This window comes from Ursus maritimus, unplaced genomic scaffold (genome assembly GCF_017311325.1).
Source record: "Ursus maritimus isolate PB19 unplaced genomic scaffold, ASM1731132v1 scaffold_6, whole genome shotgun sequence".
Classification (NCBI taxonomy): domain Eukaryota; kingdom Metazoa; phylum Chordata; class Mammalia; order Carnivora; family Ursidae; genus Ursus; species Ursus maritimus.
Window position 1 is genome coordinate 38,002,557 of NW_024426774.1, and position 24,386 is coordinate 38,026,942.

General features: G+C 50.4%; 1 protein-coding gene across 2 annotated transcripts in view; it reads left to right on the forward strand.

Moving 5' to 3' along the window:
- The window catches only part of REEP1 (receptor accessory protein 1), a 96,860-nt gene extending 73,182 nt beyond the window's left edge, over positions 1-23,678 (forward strand). The window contains exons 6-9 of one of the 2 annotated variants that reach the window (XM_040623228.1): positions 8,978-9,155; positions 13,070-13,105; positions 18,220-18,371; positions 20,661-23,678. In XM_040623228.1, the coding sequence (XP_040479162.1) occupies positions 8,978-9,155; positions 13,070-13,105; positions 18,220-18,371; positions 20,661-20,732 (438 nt within the window). In that variant the 3' untranslated portion in view covers positions 20,733-23,678. The remainder of the gene's footprint in view (positions 1-8,977; positions 9,156-13,069; positions 13,106-18,219; positions 18,372-20,660) is intronic. The other variant, XM_040623227.1, reaches the window with a different exon arrangement.
- Positions 23,679-24,386: the final 708 nt, after the last annotated feature.

A 24,386-nucleotide genomic window follows, 5' to 3' on the forward strand; every position in this document is an offset into this window, starting at 1 on the left:
GGGCATGACCATGGTGCCCGCCACAAAACACTTATGAGACAGTGTACTTCAAGTCTTCGCAGAATGCAGAGCTCATACTAAATGCTTAATAAAGGTTGCCTGTCATTCACTTCTCCTGTATGTTGATTTCATCTTGAGGTTGGTCATTATTCTGTTGAGCAGAATAAAAGAAACGTCAGACGCTGGCACTGGGAGCTATTTACAATTCAGACTGTTCTGGAGAGGAAGCTGAGTTTCCCTCTCATGTGAATCTAGACTCTCTTCCTTCCCATCTTTTCTCTGCTGTGTGGTAGTGTGAGCACAGTATGTGGTGCTACCTGGGGCCTTGTCCCAGTCCGCCCTGCCTGTGCTGGGCCCCCCGGGGCAAGCCACCCTCCAGCACTCGCGTCCCGTCCCTCATTGCTCTCTGCCTGACTTTCTATACCGTTGTCTCCTCCTTCCCTTCTGCCTCCAGGTGTGTGGGTCCCTGGGGTCAGCTTACAACCGTGAGCCCCTGCCCTCCCCCAGGAGAGAAGGAACGTCAAACCTGTGGGTTGCTAGAGCAGGCGGGAGCCTTAGATGCCATCTTGTTCACCCCTTACCTCACAGGACTGGACACTGAGACCCAGGTGTTGAGTGGCTCACCCAGAGTCACACAGCTGTGAGGTGCCAAGCTGGGTTCAGAGGGAGACTTTGGAGTTCTCAGTCCAGCATTCCCTGCATCACTCCAAGCACCCCCAGACCCCTCCCCCAACCCCCCCCATCCCCCCATGCTGGGCGGACACTTCCTCACCATTATGTGCTTGGGTCGCGTCACTTGTCCCCGAGAACCCATGGCCGAGTCCCTGAGAGATGACCTTCTGTCACGGAGAATTTTAGAGACAGTCACAGCCCTGGGTGTTTCTCAGGTTGTCTGCCTGCTCTTGTGACCGTTCTATATCAGATGTCCCTCAGAATGAGGAAGGTGCGCTAATATGCAAAAGGCGGCCAGCAAGCGGCACCCAGGCAGGCTCCTTCTTTGCGCTGAGGCCAAGCTGGGGCAACACTTAAATGAGGATGTGGTACATACTAGGTTGAAGGAATTCGATCACACATGTGTTACCGTAAGATCCCGTTCCCTTAAAGCTTCGTCACTTATGACGGTGTGGGCATATTTGCAAATACCACGGTAGCTCTACTTCTCACTAACAGCGGACGAATGTGTCCTGTGGATGCCCCTCCCCCTCCGACCCTCATCCTTTCTCCCCCTCTTGTCCTTCAGCAACATCCCTCCCATGTTCCCTCCACTCTCCGGCCCGGAGGGGGATCTGCTACCACACCAACCTCCCCTCAGTGCCTTTGCTTCTCCAAGGAGGAAGCTTGCACAAGGCAGAGCTTCACAGCCGGGACTCGGGGGTGGACTTGTCCATGGGAGGGCAGGGACATCAGCTGTGTGTGGGGAGTCCTTCCTGGTGACCCCGAAACCCTATCCCCAGGGTGCGGGCCTGATTCAGATGGCGAGGCCACAGTGTCCTTCCCTGTCCTTTGTCTGTCATCTGTCGGATGCTGCAGCCCAGGCTTCACTCAAGTTCGAGCTCGTGCATGAGACCTCCACCAGGTGTCAGCCAGCTGCCCTCTCTCCCTCCCCTGAAAGTGGGACCCACATCTCTGTCATTTGCTGCCTCGTGTGCATTTGTGTCTGGGTGCCCTGGGCTAGACTGTGAGCTCCTTGGGAGTAGGAATCGGGTATCGTGTTTCATATGCATCTTTGTTCCTCTGTGGGGCTTCACACACAGCTTCGTAAACATTCCCTCTGCATCGGCTGCAAATGGAGGAAGAAAGGAGTGAGCGAGTGAGCGAGCGAGTGAGTGAGTGAGCTAGTGTCCTAGCTGAAGACAGCATAGCGCCCTTCAACCCTGTTTTGTAGGCTTGGTGCCCATGGCTTTTTTTCTTTTCCCCTTTGTCAGGTGGCTCGACTCTTTCATTTTGTCTCCTCTTTGGACCTCAGAGAAGGGCAGGTAACCCCAGGGAGAGGTGTGACTAACTCCAGACTGATCCAGTTGGGCAGAGAGGCCGGCAGCTTCCTCTGCCCACCGCCAGCCCGTGGTCTGGATCCGAGCCAGGTGTTTCCTCTCCCAACACCTGTGTGTGTATGTGTGTGTATGTGTGCATTAATCCCAGAGCCAGTCCCACTTCAGCGTCCTTCCAGAGCCTCTTTTGTGTGTTAATTTGGTAGCAATCTAACATTTGATTAACTTACTTGGGGTTTTTTTTCTTTGCTTAATGCCCTGAGAATGAGTTGAATTTGATGATTGATGCTATTGTGGAAGAGATCCTTTCTTTCTTTCTTTCTTTCTTTCTTTCTTTCTTTCTTTCTTTCTTTCTTTCTTTCTTTCTTTCCTTCCTTCCTTCCTTCCTTCCTTCCTTCCTTCCTTCCTTCCTTCCTTCCTTTTTCCTTTGTGTTAATCTAATGTTATGTCACAAAGCCCCCCATCTCCATCCAGCATGTCGAAAAGGAGCCTGCTTGGCCCTGATGTTGGAGCATGTGTAACTATAGAGGTTAACTCTGTCGGCGAGGTGGGTACCCCTTTGGAAGGAAGCACTAACTCTTTCTGCATTACCGGTGCGCAATGCAGTTATGCTGGTGGTTTTGTTATCAGTTGCCTGACTCACTAAAACCTGTTGTCTTTGTTCTCTTTGTCATTAGTTCCAGGCGTCCGATGTCTGTGAAGGCTCTCCTGGAGCCTCCCCCTGTGACTTGGTGTGTCCCTCTGGAAAAGAGGACCTCATCAAGGGCTTGCAGCCCAGCTTAGCTGCTGTGCTGAACCCGGGCTCTGTGGGCCCTAATGGCAGGGATCCTATTAGTGGTAAATTGTTTTCCTTGGAATGCCAGATTAGTAAAGGTCTGGGTTTTCCAGGAACACACCCCTTCCCCTGACTAAGAAAAACATCAAAACGGGCACTTGGCTGGCTCAGTCAGTAGAGTACACAACACTTGTTCTCAGAGTTGTGAGTTTGAGCCCCACGTTAGGGGAAGAGTTTACTTTAAAAAAAGATAATTAAAAAAAAAACAACAACATCAAAACATACAGAATTTGATGTGTGTTGGCAGAGTGGCTTTCTCGTTCCTTACCAGTTGAGGGAGAAATTAAAGATCTCAGAGTAATAGAAAGTTCAGTGACACAGTTTACCTCTTGAAGTCTTATTTTCTAAGAGTTCTAGCTAGAAAAAGGGATTAAAGAATCAGGAATGGATTACCCTCCCTTGTCCCAAGGAACTTCTGTGGGATTTCTGGGGGTTCAGGGAGCACAACCATGTTGTGTTGATGTGCCCAGAAAGCAGCCAGCTGGGTCCGTGGAAACAAACAACAGTAACAAAACTGGGTAGACGCACTTACGACATCATAGGGGATGCAGAGGTCAGGACTGCAACAGATTATAGGTAAGAGATTTGTTCTCATGGAAGGCTGAGTATGTCTCCCTTCCCAGTGCCATGATGACAGGCTGTGGAGACGGTCTTGCAGAGGTGGGCTGGTAAGGACAGTGCTGACCTGCGGTATGACAGCCCCAGAGACAGGCTCAGATGTACCTGAAGTAAGCAGACCTTCGTTCATGAAAGGGCCACAGCATTCTTAGCTTTTCCTGCAGCATATATTCCACACTGAGTGTTGGCTGGGGAGGGAATGGATACAGGACTTTAAACACACACACACACACACACACACACACACACACACACGCATGCCTGCTGGAATCTATTCATCCTTCAGAGTTACCATGGGAGAACCAACATTTATTCTAGAGATTTTCAAATAATGCTAGAAACTGTTATTTTATTTTATTTTTTAAGAATGTATTTATTTGAGAGAGAGATCGAGATCACAAGCAGGGGGAAAGGATAGAGGGAGAAGCAGGGAGCCCGATGCGGGACTCCCTCCTAGGACCCAAAGATCATGACCTGAGCTGATGCTTAAATGACTGAGCCACCCAGGCACCCCTAGAAACCCTTATTTTAGAATTGCAGTCAGAGCCAGATAATGAGCCACAGAACAGGGTCATAGATTCTTAAACTCAGAACTTTCCAGTTGGAATCTTGTTCAATGATTTAATTTACCAATGAGGTTGCAAGGCTGAGAAAGACCAAGGTGACTTGGTCAAGGCCCCTCATAGCAGAGTTGACACTAGGCTCTCGGAGCTGGACAGTGAATACATTGCAGTTTCTGGAAGCACCACTTCTTCTCTGTTCTCATTTGTTTATTTATTTTTTTTAAAGTAGTTCTGTGTCATTCCTTTTTGGTCTCAATGGCATTTGCCAGCATCATGCAAGCCCCGTATTTACAAAAATGGGATCACCTCAAGGTGATCTTGGGAAAGTGCTGTGAGTGTTTCTGAAAATGAAATGGTAATGATTTCTTAAAGGTAATACACGCTTATGGTATAAAATCCTAAAAGCACAAAAGAGCGCACGCAGTGAAGAGGAGGCCGCCCTCCTGCCCCGTCCTCCTCCGTCGTTCAACCCCTTGACCCCTGACGTGTATCCCATAGCGTGGCAGACACCAAGGCTGCACTCGTCAATAAAACGAACAGTCTGGAGGGAAGACAAACCAACGAACAATACCAGTCGTTAAATATAATTGTGCGAGGTGCTGCAGAGAATCCCAGACTGCACTGAGAGCCTATGTCAGGGAGCTGAGCTGGTCAGAGAAAACTTCTCGGGGAAGTGCCAGCCATACTGCATTGAACCTAAAATGCTGTGGTTTCTAAGAAACATTGTTATCTTACGTACCACTAAGGACGACAATATTGCCAGTTAAATTGGGACGGAATGCTTTTGCACTTAGGATTTTTACTTCTACTTATCAGAAGGACTCTTCCAGACTAGTTTAGACATAGAGTCTTTGTGTGTCCCTTTTGTACATACATTAGAAGGAACACAGAAGCACAGTCAATTGGTTGAGGCCTTCCTAACTTCAGTTCTTCACTTTCTGAGTCTGACTCTTCGGAGTCACTTTTCGCCTGAGCTCCTCGGTATCCATTTATGACCACGCCGTGTCCCTCTGTGCCTTCCAGAGCCCTGGTGATGCAGAGCTGTCTCTGGGATTTTCATCCACGCGGCTGATACCCATTCTGCCCGGTTGGATGCTGCCCCTTTCTTGATCTCACCAGAGGTGTCAGTGGGATGTGTTTCAGACAACCGGGACTCGTGTTTCTTCTTCAGGTGGTTCTAATGGTTTGGGGATTGAACACTCAGTTCAGTGGAGGTGTCCAGTCCATGCTGTGGGGATAATCAAATGCATTCATATGTAGACGAGGACAGTGGTGTCAAGACAACAATAATTGTAAGACACACCCCTATTTCAGAGATGAAAAAAGAATATACGTCTTGAAATTGATGAAAATCATTTACAAGAAGTCTAGGAGTAAGTGGGTGCTGTCATTATGCTAGTGAGGGAGTGATGTCAAGGCTCTGCATGGATGTTTCTGTGAGTCTCCTAGTCACAAGACGGCAGCTCCACCACGCTCAGAGGCAGAAAACAGGGAGCGGGGTCAGGCCTTTCTTCTCTCAGCAAGAGAAAATCCCTTTCCCAGAAATCCCTTCCCAGATTTCTCCTTCCACTGGGCAGAATTGCATCACATAGCCCTCCATTGCTACAAGGGAGATCAGAAAATCTGGGGTTTTTTCACCATGTCACGAATGGGGTTGGGGATGACTTTTGGATGGCCGACTAACAGGATATCCCACTGTGGGCAAATTCGTTTGAGATACAGTGAGTTAACCTGAAACACCGTAGGACCTCTCAAAGGCTTTAGTGTGGTAATGTGGCTCATTGAATTATGGAGAATATGGTTTTAAGCTTTAACGAACTTAGCGGATCCAACTTTATTTTCCCCAAATAGGGAGCCCAATTTTGCAGAGTACCAGTGAACGCCTCTTGGTTGTTCCCAGAATCATAAACTGGAGGCTCTCCAGAGCAGAGCCAAGGTGGCAGGGTGGATTGGGGTTCGTGGAAAGCGAATGGGAATGAGGTTTGGAGAGGAGACTGAGCAGAGGTGAGCGGTTTACAAATGAGAGAGCCATATCAATTCTAACCATCTCAGATTGTTTTGACAGATAAAGGCTAATTTGTTTTTGAGATCCTTGTATCCGTGCTGCTGTGATTTCGCCTGAGTCAGGACTATGTTGATACAGAGCTATGATTATCCCTTTTTCTTTCCTAACCTCTGCCACTCCCCGTCTTCATGATGCTAGTGGTAGTGGAGCTAGGCTGGCTGGCTTCTGGGAGTGGAATCTTGTGCTTTGCCCAAAAGGACATGTATGCTGCCCTCTGCTGCTTGCTGTCAGATACACTGCTGAGCACTTGCAAGAGCTGGCAGACACATCGATGGAGTTCGTTCCTGGCCATTTACTGGGCTTGGGGTCATGAAGCCCTTCTGTGTCTTTTTGCCCGGATGTCGTCTTTTGATTTTTGTATGTCAGCAGCAACTTGTGTGTCTCAGGCGGCAGCAGCATCGTCACCATCATCATAATTGGCATTTTTTGGACACGTACCATGCATTGGGCTCTATCATGGCTATTGCATGGGCACACTCTCATGAAATCCTCACCGTGTGGATGCTCCTTGGCAGAGGAGAATATTGAGGAGGAGAGAGGTTACGGTCACCCAGCCGTTAGTGAGAGGACTGTAATTTGACTCTAGGTCTGACTCTAGAACCCTTGCTCTCAGTCTTCACTTGCTGTCGCTCCTGGTATGGCAACTCTGTGTGGTTATTTGTACATTTGTCTTTTTATATTTTGTCCGAAATTGAGCTGTATTTTTGGTGTTTCCTTATAACACCTAGCACAGCGTCTTGCCCAGAGAACGTCCTTGATAAATAATTGTTGAACAGAAGTGACTGAATGGGAGGAAGACTGAAAGCGAGCCAGCGAGTGGTCTTCCTGGGAGTGAACCTAACACTGAATTACTCCATTGTCCATAGCAATATGCCCCCCCCTTTCAGAATCCGGTTTTGTTCTTTAGTCCTCTCATTTCTTCCAAGTTCTCGATGTCACCTAAAATGCTTCCGAGGGAAATAATCGTGGGTCATCGGCTGATAGATTTTGGAGGGGATTATACTGGGCTGCTAGTCCCACCTGGGTTTTGTGGCACAGACTACCCAACTGTTAATGTCTAGAAGGTGAGCCCTCAGACCCCTTGGCCGCCATCATGCAGAGTGGCGTCTGAGACTACCAGGGGGATTTCTATCTCTTTTTTACATCAGACACCCCTTTGCCTGGATTTATAATTCTAATTTTATTTTATCATTTGAACAGTTTTCTTTTTTGCTGTTAGTTTCCTAGATACGTTTTTATATCTTTGGTAGGTTGAGAACTGATCTTTTTCATATTTTCATGCATCTTTGTTTTATTCTGACATTTCTTCTAGACCTGTCTGGGAGCTCCTTTTGCTTCCCACCTCCCATCTAGCAAACTCATTCTGCATTTGCTCCTTTATCTAACTGGCTCTTTGACTAGTCACTTCTATGGACTGCTCTGCTTTGCTGGCTGTTTTCATTGCCTTTTTTTTTTTTTTTTCTCCTTAACTAAAATGAAAAAAGTCCTCCAAACCCTTTGCCATGTTGAAAGCATCCTACTAAGCTGTTGTGGTCCTTGTTTGTTTCATCAGTCCCACCCCCAACCCAGAGCCTTCTCGTTAGCTGTTCCCACTGATTTTGTGCTGATTCGTTGGTTCTGTGTAATCTGTTGTGCCTTATTGTCCCCAAGTCCTCTAGCCCTCAAGAACCACTCTTTCCTTCATTATCCAAATAGAATACCTCCCCCCTGTTCCCTGCTGTCCCATGTACCTATGGGAAGTCTGCAGCCCCTCCCGTCTTTCTTTTTTTATAATAATTTTTTATTATAATGCTTTGATTCATTTTTTTCCTATTAAACACGAATTGAGCCTAGTATTAGCAGGGAGATAGCGAGTGTGCGTGTACAGACACACTCTTCAGTATTTCTGACGACACCCAACTTCCTCCATTTGCTTGGTGGTTACTTGCCTATCTCCTTCCGCTCAAACCCAACTCAATTCTCCATAACTCCAGTCCCCTACCAGACCCCAGCCCCCTCTCAGCTTCCTTCTCCCCAAACACAAGCTCCCTCTCCAGCCCCTGCAGCACCCCTGAGGCAACGCCACTCTCCCTGAGCCTTCACTGTGATCTTTTTCACTCTGACACAGATTCTCTCACCCAGACAGCAGGGACCTTCCCCTTCATAAGTATAATGGATTGATCTTGCTTTCCCAAACAAAAGAACAATTTTCCCCGGAGATGAATTCTGTGACTCTCTCAGAATATGAAATGGTTATAGTCAGCAGGGTTTTTTTTTTAATATCATTTTTTTCCTCCTTCCTGATTTATTACCTTTTGGGTATTTTATGAAGCTCAAATGTGAGAGTGGAAGTAAACGTGCCTCATAAACAGTAACATGAACAGATAAGAGAAATTGCTGTTGTCAAATATGAAAAAAAAATACTGGCTGAATTTTATTTCCTTTGACAAGAGTAAGGACGGAGCACATAGATTATTAGGTTTTGCTCTTTCTGACCAGGTTCTTGTGTACTGGGAACTGAGCAAAATGTGGCTATGAAGGATTTGTGTTTACATATAGCCAGAGAAGCAGCAAACAAGCCCTCGAGAGCAGGGACTGCAGGCAGCAGTCACGTCCTTGGCCCTGGGTCTGTCTCCGGCTCTAGCTCATCGTGCGAAGTGGGCATCTGAAGGAGATAAAGGAGCCCGGAGCCAGACGAACAATTGCTGAGACCCACAGGAGGCCCTGGAACATTCCAGGCCTTGACCCTCTCAGAGCTTCCAGCAAGTCCACCAGGCACCTGCCCCTCTGCAGAGTCTTTCGAGGTCTTGAGTGCCACCCGGCTGACTGTCAGAACCCCCTCTTGGCCTTTGAGGTGTCTGCCCCCCACGAATGCCGGTGGTGTGTGGGCCAGGCCTGTGACGTGTGCCCCCTCCTGTGTTGTATGCAGGGACAGGGTGCCTTATCGGAAAGACTCCGGAGCTTCAGCATGCAGGATCTCACCACCATCCGGGGCGACGGCGCCCCTGCCCCCTCCAGCCCCCCCCCACCGGGGTCTGGGCGAGCCAGCGGCAAACACGGCCAGCCCAAGATGTCTAGGAGCGCTTCTGAAAGTGCTGGCAGCTCAGGTAGGTGTCACTTCCCTCTTCCCCCTTTCCGGTTTGGAGGCCTTGCTTTCGCTGCGAGCGGCGCAGTCCACCACGCGGCATGGAACCTGGAGTTGCCGTCCACACAGATGTCTGTCAGGTCGTGCCAGGCTGGCCAGGAGGCAGAGCACCACGCGGGCCAGGACGGAGGCTGGCCTGGGGATGCTGATCAGGGGCAGGATTAGGCCACCTGCGCCAAAGGGTCTTGCCTGCTCCATCTGATGATCTGAGGGTTTGGGGGTGGTTGGGGAATAGTGCCTGAACCAAGCCTGGAGGCAACAAGCACAGCTGCGCCAAGGCAGCTTTCTCTGCTCTCTTCCTCTTGCCCCTGTTCTCCCAGGAGGGCTTACCTGCACCTGAGTGTCTCCTCGTACCCGCCCAGGGCTTACGGCTCTTGTGGTCCCTTTCCCTTCATGAATGTCTCCTGACTCTCTCTCTCTCTCACTCTGCCATCTCCTCCCATCCCTGAGCCCCCATTCACCAGTCACATCCTCAGCCATGACGTGCCAAGGGCCACACTAGCTCCGAGGTCTGATTCCTGCGGAGACCACGGCTTTATGGAAACCACACCTGTATCCCGATGTCCAGGTTGCTTGTATTAGCATTGGCCTGGGGGCCTTGGTAAACACGCAGAGTCCTGGGCCCATCCCCGGAGGATCCCGTAAGTCTGGGATGAGACCCAGGTATGTGGTGGTGTTGAGAGACCCACTGGTGTCTGACCCATTAGTGGGTTTCAGGCTTGCAGAGGGCAGGGGCATGGATTAGGGGCAGGCAGGTGGGCCAGGACTCACATTTTCCCAGACCATTCTGGAGAGATTCCAGGGCCCTTGGCTCTCAGGAGCTGAGCACTGCCGGGTTAATGGTGAAGGGGTGCAGGGGCCAGTTCTGGATTGCCACCTTGACTCCTCATCCTTGGTGGAAAATTGAGCCTCACGGGTGGGAATCGGGCCACCCTTTTGGCGCCTGTGTCTGTGACATATGCCTGGTGGCTGCCCTGCTTGCTCTTAAACGTAGAAACAGGGCCACACAAGCCACCTGGACCCTGACCCTGAGCTGGGAGGTGCAGCCCGCGGTGGGCGGCTTGGCCCCGAGCCTCAAGGACTCCACCTGACTTCTGGGGGTCTTGGACAGGGACAGGGAAAGAAGAGGTTCCAAGGCTGCCCTCGGAACGAGGACTCATGTGCCCTGCCAGGGAGAGGAGGACAGCTCAGAGCCAGGCCAGGTGTCCATCAGCTCCCTCCCTCTGAGGAATATCCCACTTTACCCTGGCCCCAGGTGTGAAAATTGTGGCTTTGTTTGTTGGAGGGAGAGATTTTAACTCTGGCGGGGTTGGGAAAGTAGAAGCTTGGCCGTAGGGATGAGGATCACCTCGGGGAGGGGTAATCTTTGGAGTGAACCCTCCCCCAGGGGAATTTGGCAAGGAATCCCAGAAGGGCAGGCAGGAAGGGACCTCAGGATCGGTCAGTCTAACCCTCGGATTAGAAGAGACAGAGGCGCAGGGAACTGTCACACCAGTGACTGGCGTTCTCCTGAGGCCTCCTGACGCTGGGCCGGTGCCCGCTGGACGTTCACCCCCGACCGGTACCCGCTGGGCGCTCACCCCCGGGCCGGTGCCCGCTAGGCACTCACCCCTGGGCCAGTGCCCACTGGGCGCTCACCCCCGGGCCGTCTAGGTTTCCTTGAGCAGCTACCGCTACTGGCCGCGGTCTCAGAAACAGGGACAGGAGCTGGAATTAGGTATCACTTCCACCTGTGGTCATGGAAACTGTTATTTGGAAGAAAAACAGACCCCAGTTCTGTGAGGCTTGGAGGGCAGAGCAAGAACCAATGGGATAAAGTTGGATAAAGTTCCGGGGCGGGGGGGGGCAGCTGGTTACTAGCTGTGTGACCTGGGCAAGCTCTTACCCTCTCTGAACCTCAGATTCCGTATCTGTACACGAGGATGACAGTACCCATTTGCAGGGGTGTTTTAAGGATTCAAATAAGATAATCTGTGTAAAAGTCTTAGGCTCATGCCTGGTTCTAGGTAGTAGCTGCTATTATTGTTCCTGTTGTTATCTAACTCACCCATGAAAGCACTTTCTCATAGGAGAGTGTCCAGGGGAGAAATGGGCTGCCTTGCGAGGACCCTGGCATTGGAAGGGCCCAAACCAAAGTTGAATGGTCATGTACTGAGGCTCTAGGGAGGTCTTCCTGCTGTGACCTCTCCTTGGTGGGTGATTCAGGGCAGCCCCAGGACATGGGAAAGGGAGAAGTCTGGCAAGGTCTGAAGGCGATGGGAAGCATCTCCTGGGCTTTGACCATTTTCCCAGACCAGCACCAGACAGACACGGGTTTGGGACGCTTTGTTTCGGTGCTGGCCCTGCCGCCTTCCATTAGCAGCGATGCCCTCTGCCACACCCCAGGACGCAGGCTGAGCCCGTGGAGCTGACGGAGAAGCAGAGAACCCGCGATGCTGCAACATGACGCTACACGCCCCTGTGCTCGCCCTTGGCCACAGCACCTGTGATTCCCGGGGACAGAGAAGGGAGGTGCTGACCCAGCAGGGAGGGCAGGGACTGTGTGGCACTTGCTCCAGCTGTTCTGGGGCCTAAAATAAAAGTCCTCTCAGGAAGAGAGACAGGTGAAAGATGACCCAGCGCCTAGGGCATGGGGCAAAAGCGCCCGATCAGAGGCTCCGGGGCAGTTGGGGATCGAGGTGCCTGGAAGGAAGTCTGGCAAAGGAGGCGCAGCTACAAAGGGCTGGTGTCCCCTCCCTCCCCGGCTGTGTGGGCCTTGGACACCGGGCATGGTCGCGTAGGGCCCGAGTCTGGGCTCCCATCCTGCAGGGCGACCGTGGCCTGTGCAGAGCAGCAGATGCAGGGTGAGTGAGGCAGACATTGCCAGCCAGTTGCCACATTTGTTCCCACTGGGCCTTGGTTCAGCCTCCGACCGTTTCTCAGAACGATACCCCAGGCGGTCACTACCGGAGAATTTGACCCGGGCACGGAAGAGGAGTGCAGTTCCCTTGAGCTTTCTCCTCTGAGAAAAGGGTACGGTAATCCCTACCCAGCCTATGTCTTAGGGTTGGGAGGAGAGCAAACAAGAGAATTTGCAAACCCCGGACAGGTGGCCGCTGTTGAAGGCAGCTTGGCAGCAGACAGGTAAGAGGCAGCGGCTGGACCCCATGGAGTTGTCTGCAGCCGTGGGAGGCAGTGGTCTCAAGGCACATCCAGGCAGATCTCCAAAACCTGATGCCTAGTGAGAAAAGGACAAAGCAGAGTGAGATATTATGTAACAGTGTATGTAAAATAAAAAGACATGCCCATGGTATAAAATAACAATATGGACTTTCCAGGAACACATTGCCCTCCCTACAGAATTGTGTTAGACACCCTTTATTGAAAGCTTGGCGTTGAATCCCAGGAAGTGTACAGAGGGTGTTAAAAGAATGATCCTTGCCTTCCATGAATTTGGAGACAGTCAGCATGTATTTAGTAGGCACCTACTGTATACCAAGGCCCAGATGTGCACCTAGACCAGTGGAGTTCGCAAGGCGACAGCCAGATGACTGACACTAAGCACTAAGCACTCTGGAGGGTCATCGGTCAGTCTGAGAAGGTTTCCTGGAGGTCGTTCTGAACTGGAAGGCGCCGAGAGGAGGGCTGTGTGGGCAGGTGCGGTGAGAATTATTTCTTCGAGGACATAAGGACTGACCTCTGTGGGCCAGGCAAGGGCATTTTCTAGCACCTGAGAGGAAGCCGAATCTGGAATGCTCTCCTCCCCCACCTTGGTGTCTCTACAGAGACCCACATTCCCGGGACCCCTATATTGAACCCACCGGAATCCCCACACCTCACTGGGGCTGGTTCCTGTCGAGTGGGGGGTATCACTGATGGTGTCCCCCATCCCCACAGTGTGTACCTGCTGCTCCACGTGCAGGACCCGGAAAGGTGAGTACGCAGCCAGCCTCCGTGCAGCGCGCTGGACGCTCGCTCGGGAGGAGGTTCTAACCAGAAGCTGGCGCCTGAGCGTGGGGCTCCCTTTCAGCTGCATAGTCTGTGGGGAGGAATCAGGAGGTGAACTCCCTAAAATGACAAGCCTGTGTTATCTTACAGAATCTGCAGCCTACGAATTCAGGAGCTGCTTAACTAGGCGGTTCTGGGTCGGGGTCTATTAAGCGTTGTAGTCAAGATGTCAGCCCGGGCTGTAGTCATCCGAAGGCTTGACTGAGCCTTGAGGATCCACTTCTAAGAGGGCCGTCTCGTAGCTCCTGGCTGCAGGCTCAGGTCCTTACCACACGTCTCTCTGGGGCTGCTCGAGCGTCCTTACAACGTGGCGGCTGGCTTCCCCCAGAGTGGAGTGACCCAGTAGAGAGAGGACACGCGGGAAGCCACAGTGTGTGGAAGTCACACACCCCCACCTCTGCCTTCTTCTCTTTCTTGGAAGGGAGTCATGAGATCGAGCCCACACTCAAGGGGAGGGGAACTAATCTCCACCTCTTGAAGGGAGACGCATCAAAGAACGTGAGGAGATATTTTAAAACCACCACCGGGTCATATTTCCTGGTGCTCTGGCGATGAGGACACAGGAACTTACCCAGGTCCTCTGAAGTGACAGAGCCCCGTAGTTCCAGGGGCTTGGGTCCAGGTGCAGCCAAGGGAGCCCTGGTCCTGCTTTGCCACTTACTAGCTACGTAACTGTGCGTGACCCGCCTAACCACGCTGAGCCTCGATTTCCTCATCTTAAAATAGACCTGAAGATCCCACTTCCCCGCCTCACTGCGTGGTTGTGAAAAGGCTTTTTGTTACAGCCCCGAGCAGCCAGGAAACCTCAGGGAGCAGGGAGGGGCCCGGGGACTCCTGCTCCTGCCCTCCCTGTGCGTGAGTGATGGCTTGATGCAGCCATGGTCACGCTGCGGTTGACCATGTTCTCTCCTGACCTGCTCCTGCTGTTTCCCTAACCTTGACTAGACGCATGAGGGACTGGAGGTAGCTCTGGCCTGACTCAGCTCCCCTTTCACCCGCCATGGAAGGCGCCCCCCCATGGAGGAGTTGCCTTTGGCTCCAAGGCAAAAGGCCACCCCACCTGCAGCTGCTGGCTGGCGTGAGAGGAGGAGGCAGGCACAGTCCCCCTACTGCCTGTGCTCCCGGCACTGGGGTGCTGAGGCGTGGCCGGCCCTCCTACAGTGGTGAGAACAGAGGGCATGAGCTGTATTTTAAGAAGTGTCCTGTTTTCCCTTCATTTCTTCATTTGTAAGACTTCTCTAAGGCTTTTGAAAGTCTGTATAAGACCTAGGGGTTTTGGAGACCATAAGCCCAATGTGAAGTGACAGTCAAAAGAGTTCTGAGCAGGGGGACAGTGGAGACCAGTGTCCTCCCTGGGGGCTCACTCTGGCCAGCTCTGTGTGCCTCAGACGCCTCCCAGTCCACATCAGAAACAGCTTTATATATATATATATCTCGAATGATGATGTTGCACACTTAAAACTAACTTGTTATATGTCAATTATATCTCAGTTTTAAAAAGGAAGAAAGGAATGCAGGGGCTGCATAGCAGTGCTAGAGGCACTCCTTGGACCTGGTGGACGCACTGGTTCATGGGAAACAACCTCGAGGTCCCAGCAACCTCAGGCGACTGTGGTTATTTCCAACTATTCACCAATTTTGAGTTTGTAAATTCCGTGAGCCATTCTGAAAGCCTCTAATTCTGGGATATTACCCCTTGGGGGACCAGGGAGAAGAAAGCTGCCTTGTCCTGCATTCCTTCTTCAGGGGACTGCTCTGTGCTGTTGTCTGGGAAGCCCTCACCCTTTGTGACCGCTGATGGTTTCCAAATCAGAGGCTGCACTCCCAGAGCATTGAAACAGAACTGCGGTTGACTGCAGGGATTTAGTCCAGTCTGCTCTCTGCAGGCCCTGCGGGGATGGGGATGTTGGGGACTGGGTAGCAGGCCGGGCTGGGTGGGGCCTCGGGCTGCGATGACTCTGCTCAGCTGTGATCTGGGAGTCTTTGCCCCAGCCCTCTCTCTCTCGGGCCTTCTGACACTCAGTGCCCCAGAGTTCTCCCCACACCTCCAGTCTCCCTAAGGTCTGCATGCAAGGAACCAGGTTTGTCTACACCAGGTCCCTTTGTGCTGGTGGGAAAGTCCCTGAACTCTCCAGGCCTCAGTCCCCTCTTCCTAAAGCGCGGTCATCTCTTCAAGTGAAGGGTGCAGGCTGTGGAGCGTCAGCAGATGGTGTTGGGGAGCTGGAGGCTAGCTCTGGCCAGTGATGCCATGGGAGAGGATTTCAGGGGGTCACAGATGCTTTGGTCAGAGGGCCCCTCCTGGTCCCTTGAGATGATTTTCATCTTTGCATCTCAGACCCCAGAAGAACATTCTCTCCCCACTTCGGCTCCATTCCTTCCCTTCTGTCAGTCGATTCCCTGCTGTTTCTGGAAGGGGTCTCTTTCTATTATCATTATTATTATTATTATTATTATTATTATTATTATTATTACTATTACTATTATTACCTCTCCTTCCTGCCTGGCTGTTCTTTCTCCTTCCTCTTCTCTCTACCTGCCTTGATGTAATGTAGACCTCAAGTCTGTATGACTGCTCAGAATTAGTCATAGAGATGTACTTTTTTCTTTAAAAAAAAATCAAGTGTGTGGGACATCATTTTAAAAAGCAAAGTCATGCCTTTTACTCCCCCATTGAAAGAGAGAGAGAGAGCATTGCATTGGCTTTGAGTGTGGCCTGGGCTGCGTGTTTCCTCCGGGCGGCGGCGGGAGCTGTCCGAGGTTTCGAGCGTGAGAAGGGAGGGGGTGTACGTCTGTGCGTGCACCTGTGCGTATGCACGCACGCTCACACGTGTGTGCGCTTCATCTCCGAAGACCCTTTCCCTAACAGGATATTGTTTTCTTTCTCCTCGGTGGCTGTCGGGGACGCGGATGTAAGTGTTCCAGACGGGCGTGCTCTTCTTCACCACGTTTGCTGACTTCCATTAATGGCTCCCACTAACGTGTGCTGTGTGGGATGTGTTTGCTAACCTGGGGGTTATTTGGCACTGGGGGAGGGGAGGGGAGGGGGAAGGCCTCGGGCTTGGTGCAGACGCATCTACTCAGGCCTCCAAGGGCTCTGAGACTCGGCCAGTTTATTCCTCCTTGCTCTCCCCACAGAGAGAAGAGGTGGAGCTGCCCGCCAGCCTACTTAGTCCTGCTGACACATTTGCTAATACAGAGTGTCAGCCTAGGCTGTGGCAGGCAGCAAGGACTCCTGCACTTTCCTAAAGGCCACCCAGCCTTGGGCACTAGGGTGGCATCTCTGCGAGTTCAAGGCCTTGGCTGCTGTCATCTGAGGTTTGAAGGTGGTGGCTGGGGCCATGAACTTGCATGAGAGTCACTACCCCCAAAGGTCGTCTCTGGGAGTGATCGGAGTATTAAGGAGTGGATAGTAATGGCACAAGAAAAGCCCTGGACCGAGATTTGGAGGGAACAGAGGCGCAGACTCAAACAGTCCCCAAGCCCGCTCCCAGGATGCAGTTTCATGCTGGGGCGGAGCTCGCCAGGCTGCTTCTGTGGTTTCTGCTCTAGTCTGAGGCCTTTTGGCTCTAGGTAGGTCTGTTTCTTTTTCCTCCTGTCAGGCAAGAGGTATCTGTGTCCAGAAGGAATTTCTCTGTGGACGGTGTGAAGGTCTGACTTAAGATGAGAACTAAGCTCTCAGATGATGTCAGGATTCCACCTAGGACGGGACCCCAGGATAACCTAAACCCACCTACTCTACCCCCCAGGTGGGGGGATGCACAGAGCAAAAAAATCAAAGCAAGATTAGTGATCTAAGTCTTGGCCCTTACCAAGGCTCTCACTGTCAGAGCAGGCCATTCCCAGCCTGCAAGTCTGCTTTGCAACTCCCAGTGAAGACAGCCTAGCTCTCGTGCTGCCTCCTGCTGGCTGTTGGGAAGTATAGCAGCAGTACCTGGAAAAGCTGCTCAAGATTAGGGTCTGTTCTTGGTTTTGCTTACCCCACACCTGGTTAAGTTGGCTGCTGCGTTACAGTCTAGCGAGTCCCTGTTGATGGAGGAAACACATCACTGTGTTTTTAGGAGCAGTAGCAGGGTGTTCCAGAAGGAGTTCTGTTTTCTTTCTGCAGGCCTTGCAGTGGTTGACCAGATGATCTGAGGGCTCTTACATCTACAGTCTGTGATTCTAGGTAAAAGCAATATATGAAACATAGAGAGCTAGCTCTTTGAGTGTCAGATAAGCTGGGCATGTGCAGGAGGTATTTTATATCTTGACTGAAATAGGATCACCTGGCTAGATGACATGGATATGCTTAAACTTTGAACGTTTTAAAAAATACTGTGCATTCAACGACATGAATTAATTCTGGAGTTTCTCCTGTGGACTTAATTAAGGTAGACTAAAGCAGGAATCTTGCTGTCATCTGGGGGGAAGGATATTCCGAGGTTCTCTCTCCACTAGGCTTCCTTGCTTCTCTGGGACTTGGCCTTTGAAATGAAAATCCACGTAACTTTGCTTAAGGTTCTCTCCTCAGGCTTCTTAGCACTTGACATCCTGTCTCAAAGGCTTGGAGCTGAATATGCAAATGTTATGCATTGTCCGCACAGCTTGTCTGCGGAAGAGAGGAAGCGGCGAGGCCCCTCTGAATTCAGTGCAGTTACTCATTCTAGAGGCGACGCTTTCCCTGAGCATTCTTTGGTGTGGCATCACAGGTCTCAGCCCCAGGGTTTGACACCTCTCAGTTAAGGCAGAGTCCTCCTTCTCCTGGGGCGGTGGTGCCCCCATCTCCCTTGGTAGCTTATCAGTAGGCTCTGGAGCCCTGCGTGTTCCTGTGCGCAGTGCCTGCTGGTTTCCAGTGGCACCCCCACAGCCCAGGACTGCCCTGCACGGAGGCCCAGAGGATGCTGGCTGCTTCTTCAGACACCGGGACCTCGGCTGTCCTAACAGGCTTGTTGTGCCGTGTGCCTAACCTTGCCCTTGCCCGCCCTTCTTTGCTCCTTTCTACGCTGATCCCTCCCTGCTGTACTTTGTCTCCCTCGTGTAGATTGTAAATGGACATTAAGTGGTTGAGGGAGATGTGAATGAGGGTGGTGTGAAGGCTTGGGAGCCCCACCAGGTCCAAAACCCACTGGCATTTTCGGACGAGGAGGAGGAAGATCTGCTGGATTTCATGTACAAGTATAAGTCGCTTCGGAAGACGGAGTTCCCCCTGGAGGTACACGGTGTCTGCGGCTGCGGGTTGGAGCGTGTGTTTGAGATCTGGGGGTCCTGGGAATGGCAGCTCTTGGGGTCCCTGGCATCTCTCGAGTGCCTGGGGTAGAAAGATCTCTCTCCATCAAACAAACAGGACGAACGACTAGGTAGCATCCAGATACTTGCCAAAGGGCAAAAAAGACTCCGCTCATTTTATTTAGAAATAGGAGAGGTGAGATAGGGCCTAAAATAAAATTTAAAAATCAGCAACCACTAACCTAAGATGATAGGTGAATGAAAAGCAACCCAAATGTGTGTTTTAGGGGAAGAAAACATGTTATTTGACACATTTCTATAAATGAAGCTGTTCATCACTGTATCTCCAAGACACAGCAGCAGTGCCTGGTACAAAGCGGATACCGATAGAATGTTATTGAAAGGGCACAGCCCTCTAAAAGGACCCAAACCAAATATACTTGATAGATGTACCGTGGCCAGTTGTGGATGTGGATAGAGTTGGCAGCAGGAGGGCCAAGCCTAGAGCCTCAGGGGCCTTGCTTTGTGATGTGGATAGGGAGTCCCCAGCCCTGGGCCCAGGTACGTGGCTGGCGTGGCTGGCAGAACTGGGGACTCCCAGGTCTTCTCTGCCCCTCACGTCTCCTCTCCTAGGCCCCACCTACTGAATACTGTGGCCTGAGAGTCCATCTGAGGCAAGCTGGGAGTCACCCTGTCCTCAGTGTAGGGACCCCTGTGAGACTTAGATGAGGGAATGCACTGAAATGTTCCCCTACTCAAGCACCTTGGCCTATCGACCCCTTTCCGACTAGGACTGTGGTTATTAGCAGTGGGCAGACAGGAGTTCACCAGATTCCTTTCCACAGTGGGGCACACATGGGTCAGTTTTACAGTTAGAGGTATTGGTAAAAGATGTTCTTGGTTTGGTCTCTGCTCAGGCAGTCTATCACAGCCTGGGCAGCCCCATGATGGGGGGAGGGGCTCAGCTCTCCCAAGGAGGGGGCCCCAAACATTGTAGGATCTGAGGGTTTGTGCCATTTTGGTTTTGTTTTGTTAAAGCTGTACAAGCGGCTTTACTGTTTGCTTTAAATAGCCCGAGACAGGTAACTAAAAGTTAGGTTTCTCTGATTCTTCTTTTACTCTGTGTCCAGATGTGGCTGGTAAACATTTCCTAGTCAGAAAGGTGTCCTGAGGACTCTGGATGTGGAAGGCCAGAGTTTTCTATTTTCTGCTTTGTTCTCCCCTTTCTCCCTCCCTCCCTTCTGTGTGCCTTCCAGGCACTGAGTTACTTCCTGGGAAATGGTGAAGGTGGGCCTGCCCCTGGAAAGTTCACAGTGAGGAGGGGGAGACAGAGACAGAGCAAGCACGCTCTGCCACGGGCGCAGAGTCCCCTGATGTCCTCCTGTGTGCAGAACACTAGGAGAACAAAGAAAGTGACCCTGGGTGTGTGTGTCTGGGCTGTGGGGAGAGGGGCTCAGGAGTGATTTTTGAGCTGGGTCCTAAAGAGGACTATAAATGGCAAGACGGGGGTGGGGGAGGGCTTCAGGTCAGAAAGAATAGAGGTGTAGAAGGGTGCCATAGAAAAATAAGTTAGTAGAGAGAAGTGGACAGAGACAGGGGTTGAGGGTAGCTAGGGGTCAGTTGTGTTACTGCCCCCCCTCCCCGCCCCTGGCCTTGAGTGCTATGCCGGGACAAAAATTTGCTTTTCTTTCATTGTATGAGTAACTTCTGTGATTTGTGTGTTCCATGGAAGGAAGGCTCCCCCCTTGACAGCCATTTGTAGGGGAGATGAGGTGGAACCCTTTATCCTTAAGGACAGTGTTTCCCTTTGCTGTGTGGCTTGCTGTGCATTTAAGGATTTCACATCCGGAAAGAGGACTGGGAACTTGGTGATGGAAATTTTACGCCCGTACCTGGAAACACAAGGCTGGTTTCCAAAGGAAGTAACAAAGACAAGGGGAGAGATGGGGAGGCATTTCTCTGTGCTGAGTCACTTGTTGGGATCATTTTGCTCCCGAGGCGGAAACAAAGGTGTGTCGTCCTTCTGTGCAACCATTTGCTTGGGAGACGCAGGGACTTAGGAGAGTATGAAGAGGGGTGGGGGCGCCTGCCTTCTCAGTTGGCTCACCGCGGGATGCTTGGGATGTGACCCTGATTCCCAGCCGGCCGCCTCACACACATGTGCGTGTGGCCAACGGAGCTGTGTCTTTCCGCACGAACCCACACCGGTGCCCGCCTCACAAGGTTCCACGCATACGCCGAATTGAGGGATGCCTTTTTCTGTTTTCTCTGCCAGGCACCGCCTAGAGTTCTTCGACCCCGCTTTAGGAAGAAAAGTACCTCATCCTCAGCCACCGAAACCACGTGAGTGAGATGAGCCCACAGCACCGGACCCACAGAATGTTTCTTCTCTGCCTTAAAGAGCTAGTCACTAATAGCATAGAAACCCGCAAGCTGGCGTGCTTAGAGCGTGCGGCCTCACAGACGCAGCCTTTTCCCTCTCGCACTTCGAAGATTTTTATTTTCTTTATGTTGCTGGGGAGAGGCCAAAGGGAATGGTAGTGGGGGGGGGGTGACCTTTAAGTCTGAGGTTAGTGATTTTCCACAACTGGATTGTCAGCAGTATTTTTAGAACAAGAGATCACCCTCACACTGCTGAGATGTACATTTGTAATTTTGTGTTGCATACTTCGTTTTTAGTCCTGTAAATGCAAACTAAGCAATTTTTTTAAACTTTGTTGTTGTTGTTCTTGGTACTAATACTTTGGACTGTGATGTACATATTTATGGCTTTTGGCTTAATCTGATGGACTCGCAAGGGCTGCCAGAGGTTCTGATATGTAAGAAAACTGCGAGATATGTAAAAAATTATTTTGATTCTAGAGAATGTCTCAGGTGTGCTTCTAAAACTTCTAAATACAACTCCGGTAGAACATCCCTTTTCCTGCAGGACGACGGTCCATCTTCTTCAGACAGATGTTTAGTCCAAACACCAGAGATGCTTAGCACGAAGAGACAATATTGTAATGACAGAGAGGAGTGTGATGAGGCCAGGGGAGCAGCCCAGAATGAGAGAAACCACAGGAAGCTGGTCTCCCCCTGGATTCTGGATTAAGAGCTTCTGAGTCTTTCCAAGGGATTCACCAAAGCCTTAGGCAGGTGGCTCACCCTTGGTAAAGCTTCCTGGGGATGTGAACTCACAGGCCTGCTGAGAGGAATCATTTTGAGTGTTCCAAAAGTGCTGGACGAATGACTGTTTCTGCTTCATAGTTACAGTTCTGTGACTTATTTCCCCAGGGAGAGGAGCCTACAATCTGAGCACCTTGATTAAGAGAACACCAAGCAAAAGCCAACCAGTCCACCCAACCCAAACCAAACCCAAAACTATGTTTCAGATATGCCATCAAATACATCTGAGACACCTATCAAAATGCTGGGTTCTAGAAAGGTTTCAGAGGTTGAGATCTTTATGGACTGACTTGCTGCTCAGCTCCCTGGGTGGCCGGGGCTCACACCCTCTGTTCCCTTCCTGGCTTGTGCAGAATGTGAGCGAGAGAAGTCGCACACTCATGGGCACTCCATGTCTTACTGGACGTCTTATGCAAGCCGGGATCGCTTAGTAGAATAGAGCACTATCTGAGGGGACTCTCTACTTAGACTGAGAACTTTATCAGAAAAGGACAGTCTGGTTTAGGTAGCATTTTGGCCCGAGGTATCTCCTCGAGCCTTGGAGAGCTGAGCCTAAATGTAGGACTTGTATAGTTGTGCTTAGAGTTGGTGTTTTCTTTCAGTGTAATGCATGCAGTGGTCACAACCCAGGCACGTATAATACTCGGATTGTGTTTGCTCATAGATATGCCCTGAAGACTAGAGAATTAGTGTTACGTACCACATAGAACTTACTGTCAACCAGCTGTAGACAGCCCGGTTAAAGACTGTTTGCATTACTGAGCGACGTGAACGCGCATCAGTAGTCTTTGCTGATGACACACTGACTGGACCTTTGCCGCCGAGAAAGGTTTTTCCTGAAGTTGATTGTTGCCAGATACGCATATTTAAATCCCTTCTTCCCACAAATCCCCCGAAGGTGACTTTGTAATTTACAACAGGATTTAGGAAAAGCAAATTCGTGGTTCAGAGGGCTCTTCATTGTCCGTGCCCCACACCCACCAATACCTAAACCCTTTAGGGAAGACAACATCTGTTTCTTCAAGCTCACTGAATAGTTCCAGAGGAAAAATATATGCTTTAAATGTATTTACCTGTTAGTTGGGAGTACCCAGAATTATCAGAAACAGCTTCACTTCAGCAGCTTTTTAGCAAATTTTTTTTTGCCAAAATATTAAATGCCTTTAGCAGCAGAGATCCTTCGTGAACAACCTATGTTTTCACCATTTTACAATGTAAAGTTTTAACAAGTACAAGCTACCGAGTTTGCACTCAACTATGCCAAAACCAAGTTTGAAGCACTCTACTCTCAGACACGCTGTATTACTTCTCCTTCAAGATTTAAAAAAATACAAAGGTATCCAAACTGCTGTCTTAATGTAAATGTAACTATTTTTCCTTCAAGTGTTGATTAGGGAGTTGTTTTCTCTCTTAAAAACACTCACTGTACAAATGAGAGCAGCTGTCATATTTCTGGCAAAATGTGTTTACTTATCCCACGAGCTGTATATTTGTGTATGGACTGACATAAAATGTGAATGCCCAGTGTACATAGAGTGGTGTGCTGTTCTGTCTAGAGGATATCACCGCACATTTTTAATTTGCTGATTTACAGACACAGGCTGTTTACAAAATGCTAGCTCGAAAGTCTGTCATTTTCATGGAATAACTTTTAGTTATTTGCCTTTGGGCACCTGTTTCTGAGGAGGTGAGACGCGGGGGTGTACTTAGACCCCGGAGAGCTTCGTCGTAATCCCTCCCAGCTTTGTGTGAATAGCTTGCTCACTTCACCGGCCTCTGAAATGTGTTCTCTACAGTAAACTGTCTGCGTGTTTGTGCTCCCAGTGCTCGTCCACAATGGTCACAGCTGAGTATCTCCCCAGTCCTCACCTTGCACAGTATGTGACATGGCAAGGGATGTGCTTCCTTCTCCAACAGCACACTCAGAGAGCTGACCTTCCGATGGTGACTGTGCACTTTCCCTAGTTTAGTCCTGTAGTCGCTATAGAATGATCTGTAATAAAATAGTATACTGGACTGTGCGTCAAAGGGGTGTAAAATTACAGTATTCCAAAGGTTGAAGTTCTGCTGTTTTGTTATAATGCCTGATACCTATCTTGAATAAAGTCTTAACATTTTTCTTTTAAAAAACATCTTTGTAATGTTGAGCTTATAAGGAAAGAGAAAACACTTTAAAAAACAACAAACGTGGAAGGTAGCAAGGGTGAGAAGCTGAGAGCTCCGTCACTAAGCGGCCTGGTGCCTTGGCCCCATGCCTACTGCCTAGAATTGGTGTGTGTGTGTGGGCGGGGGGAATCAAATGCGTGTTTTGCAAACCAGTCGAGCACATAAATATAAACCTAGTAGTATGTTTTGCATTTTGAAAGTCACCAGTGGAGGCTGTGTAGCTGTAAAAATAGAGCAGTTCATTTGGTGGGCAGTTTTAATTCTGCAAACAAAAATTTCTGGTCTGCCGTTTCCCTTCTTGGTACCTATTCCCTTCCCTGCAAGTGAGGGAGTACGTGTGAGATCAAGCGGGTGGTATGTGCAGAGGCGCACGGGGTGGTGCGGACACCCTTTACACCACCGCAGCCCCTGCCTTTAAACGGTGAGTGGTCTGAGCACCTCGCTGGCTCAGTCGGGAGAGCTTGCGACTCTTCATCTCAGGGTTCTGAGTTTGAGCCCCGCGCTGGGTGCAGAATTTACTTAAAAATCTGCATCTATGAACAGGCACACATAAGCTTCATTGGCTGGTCACAAAGACTTGGACACTTAAAATGAAACATTCTCTTTGCCTTTATAGTCTTCTGTATGTTTGACATGAGGGCTATAAAACAGAGCGGTAGCAGGTAAA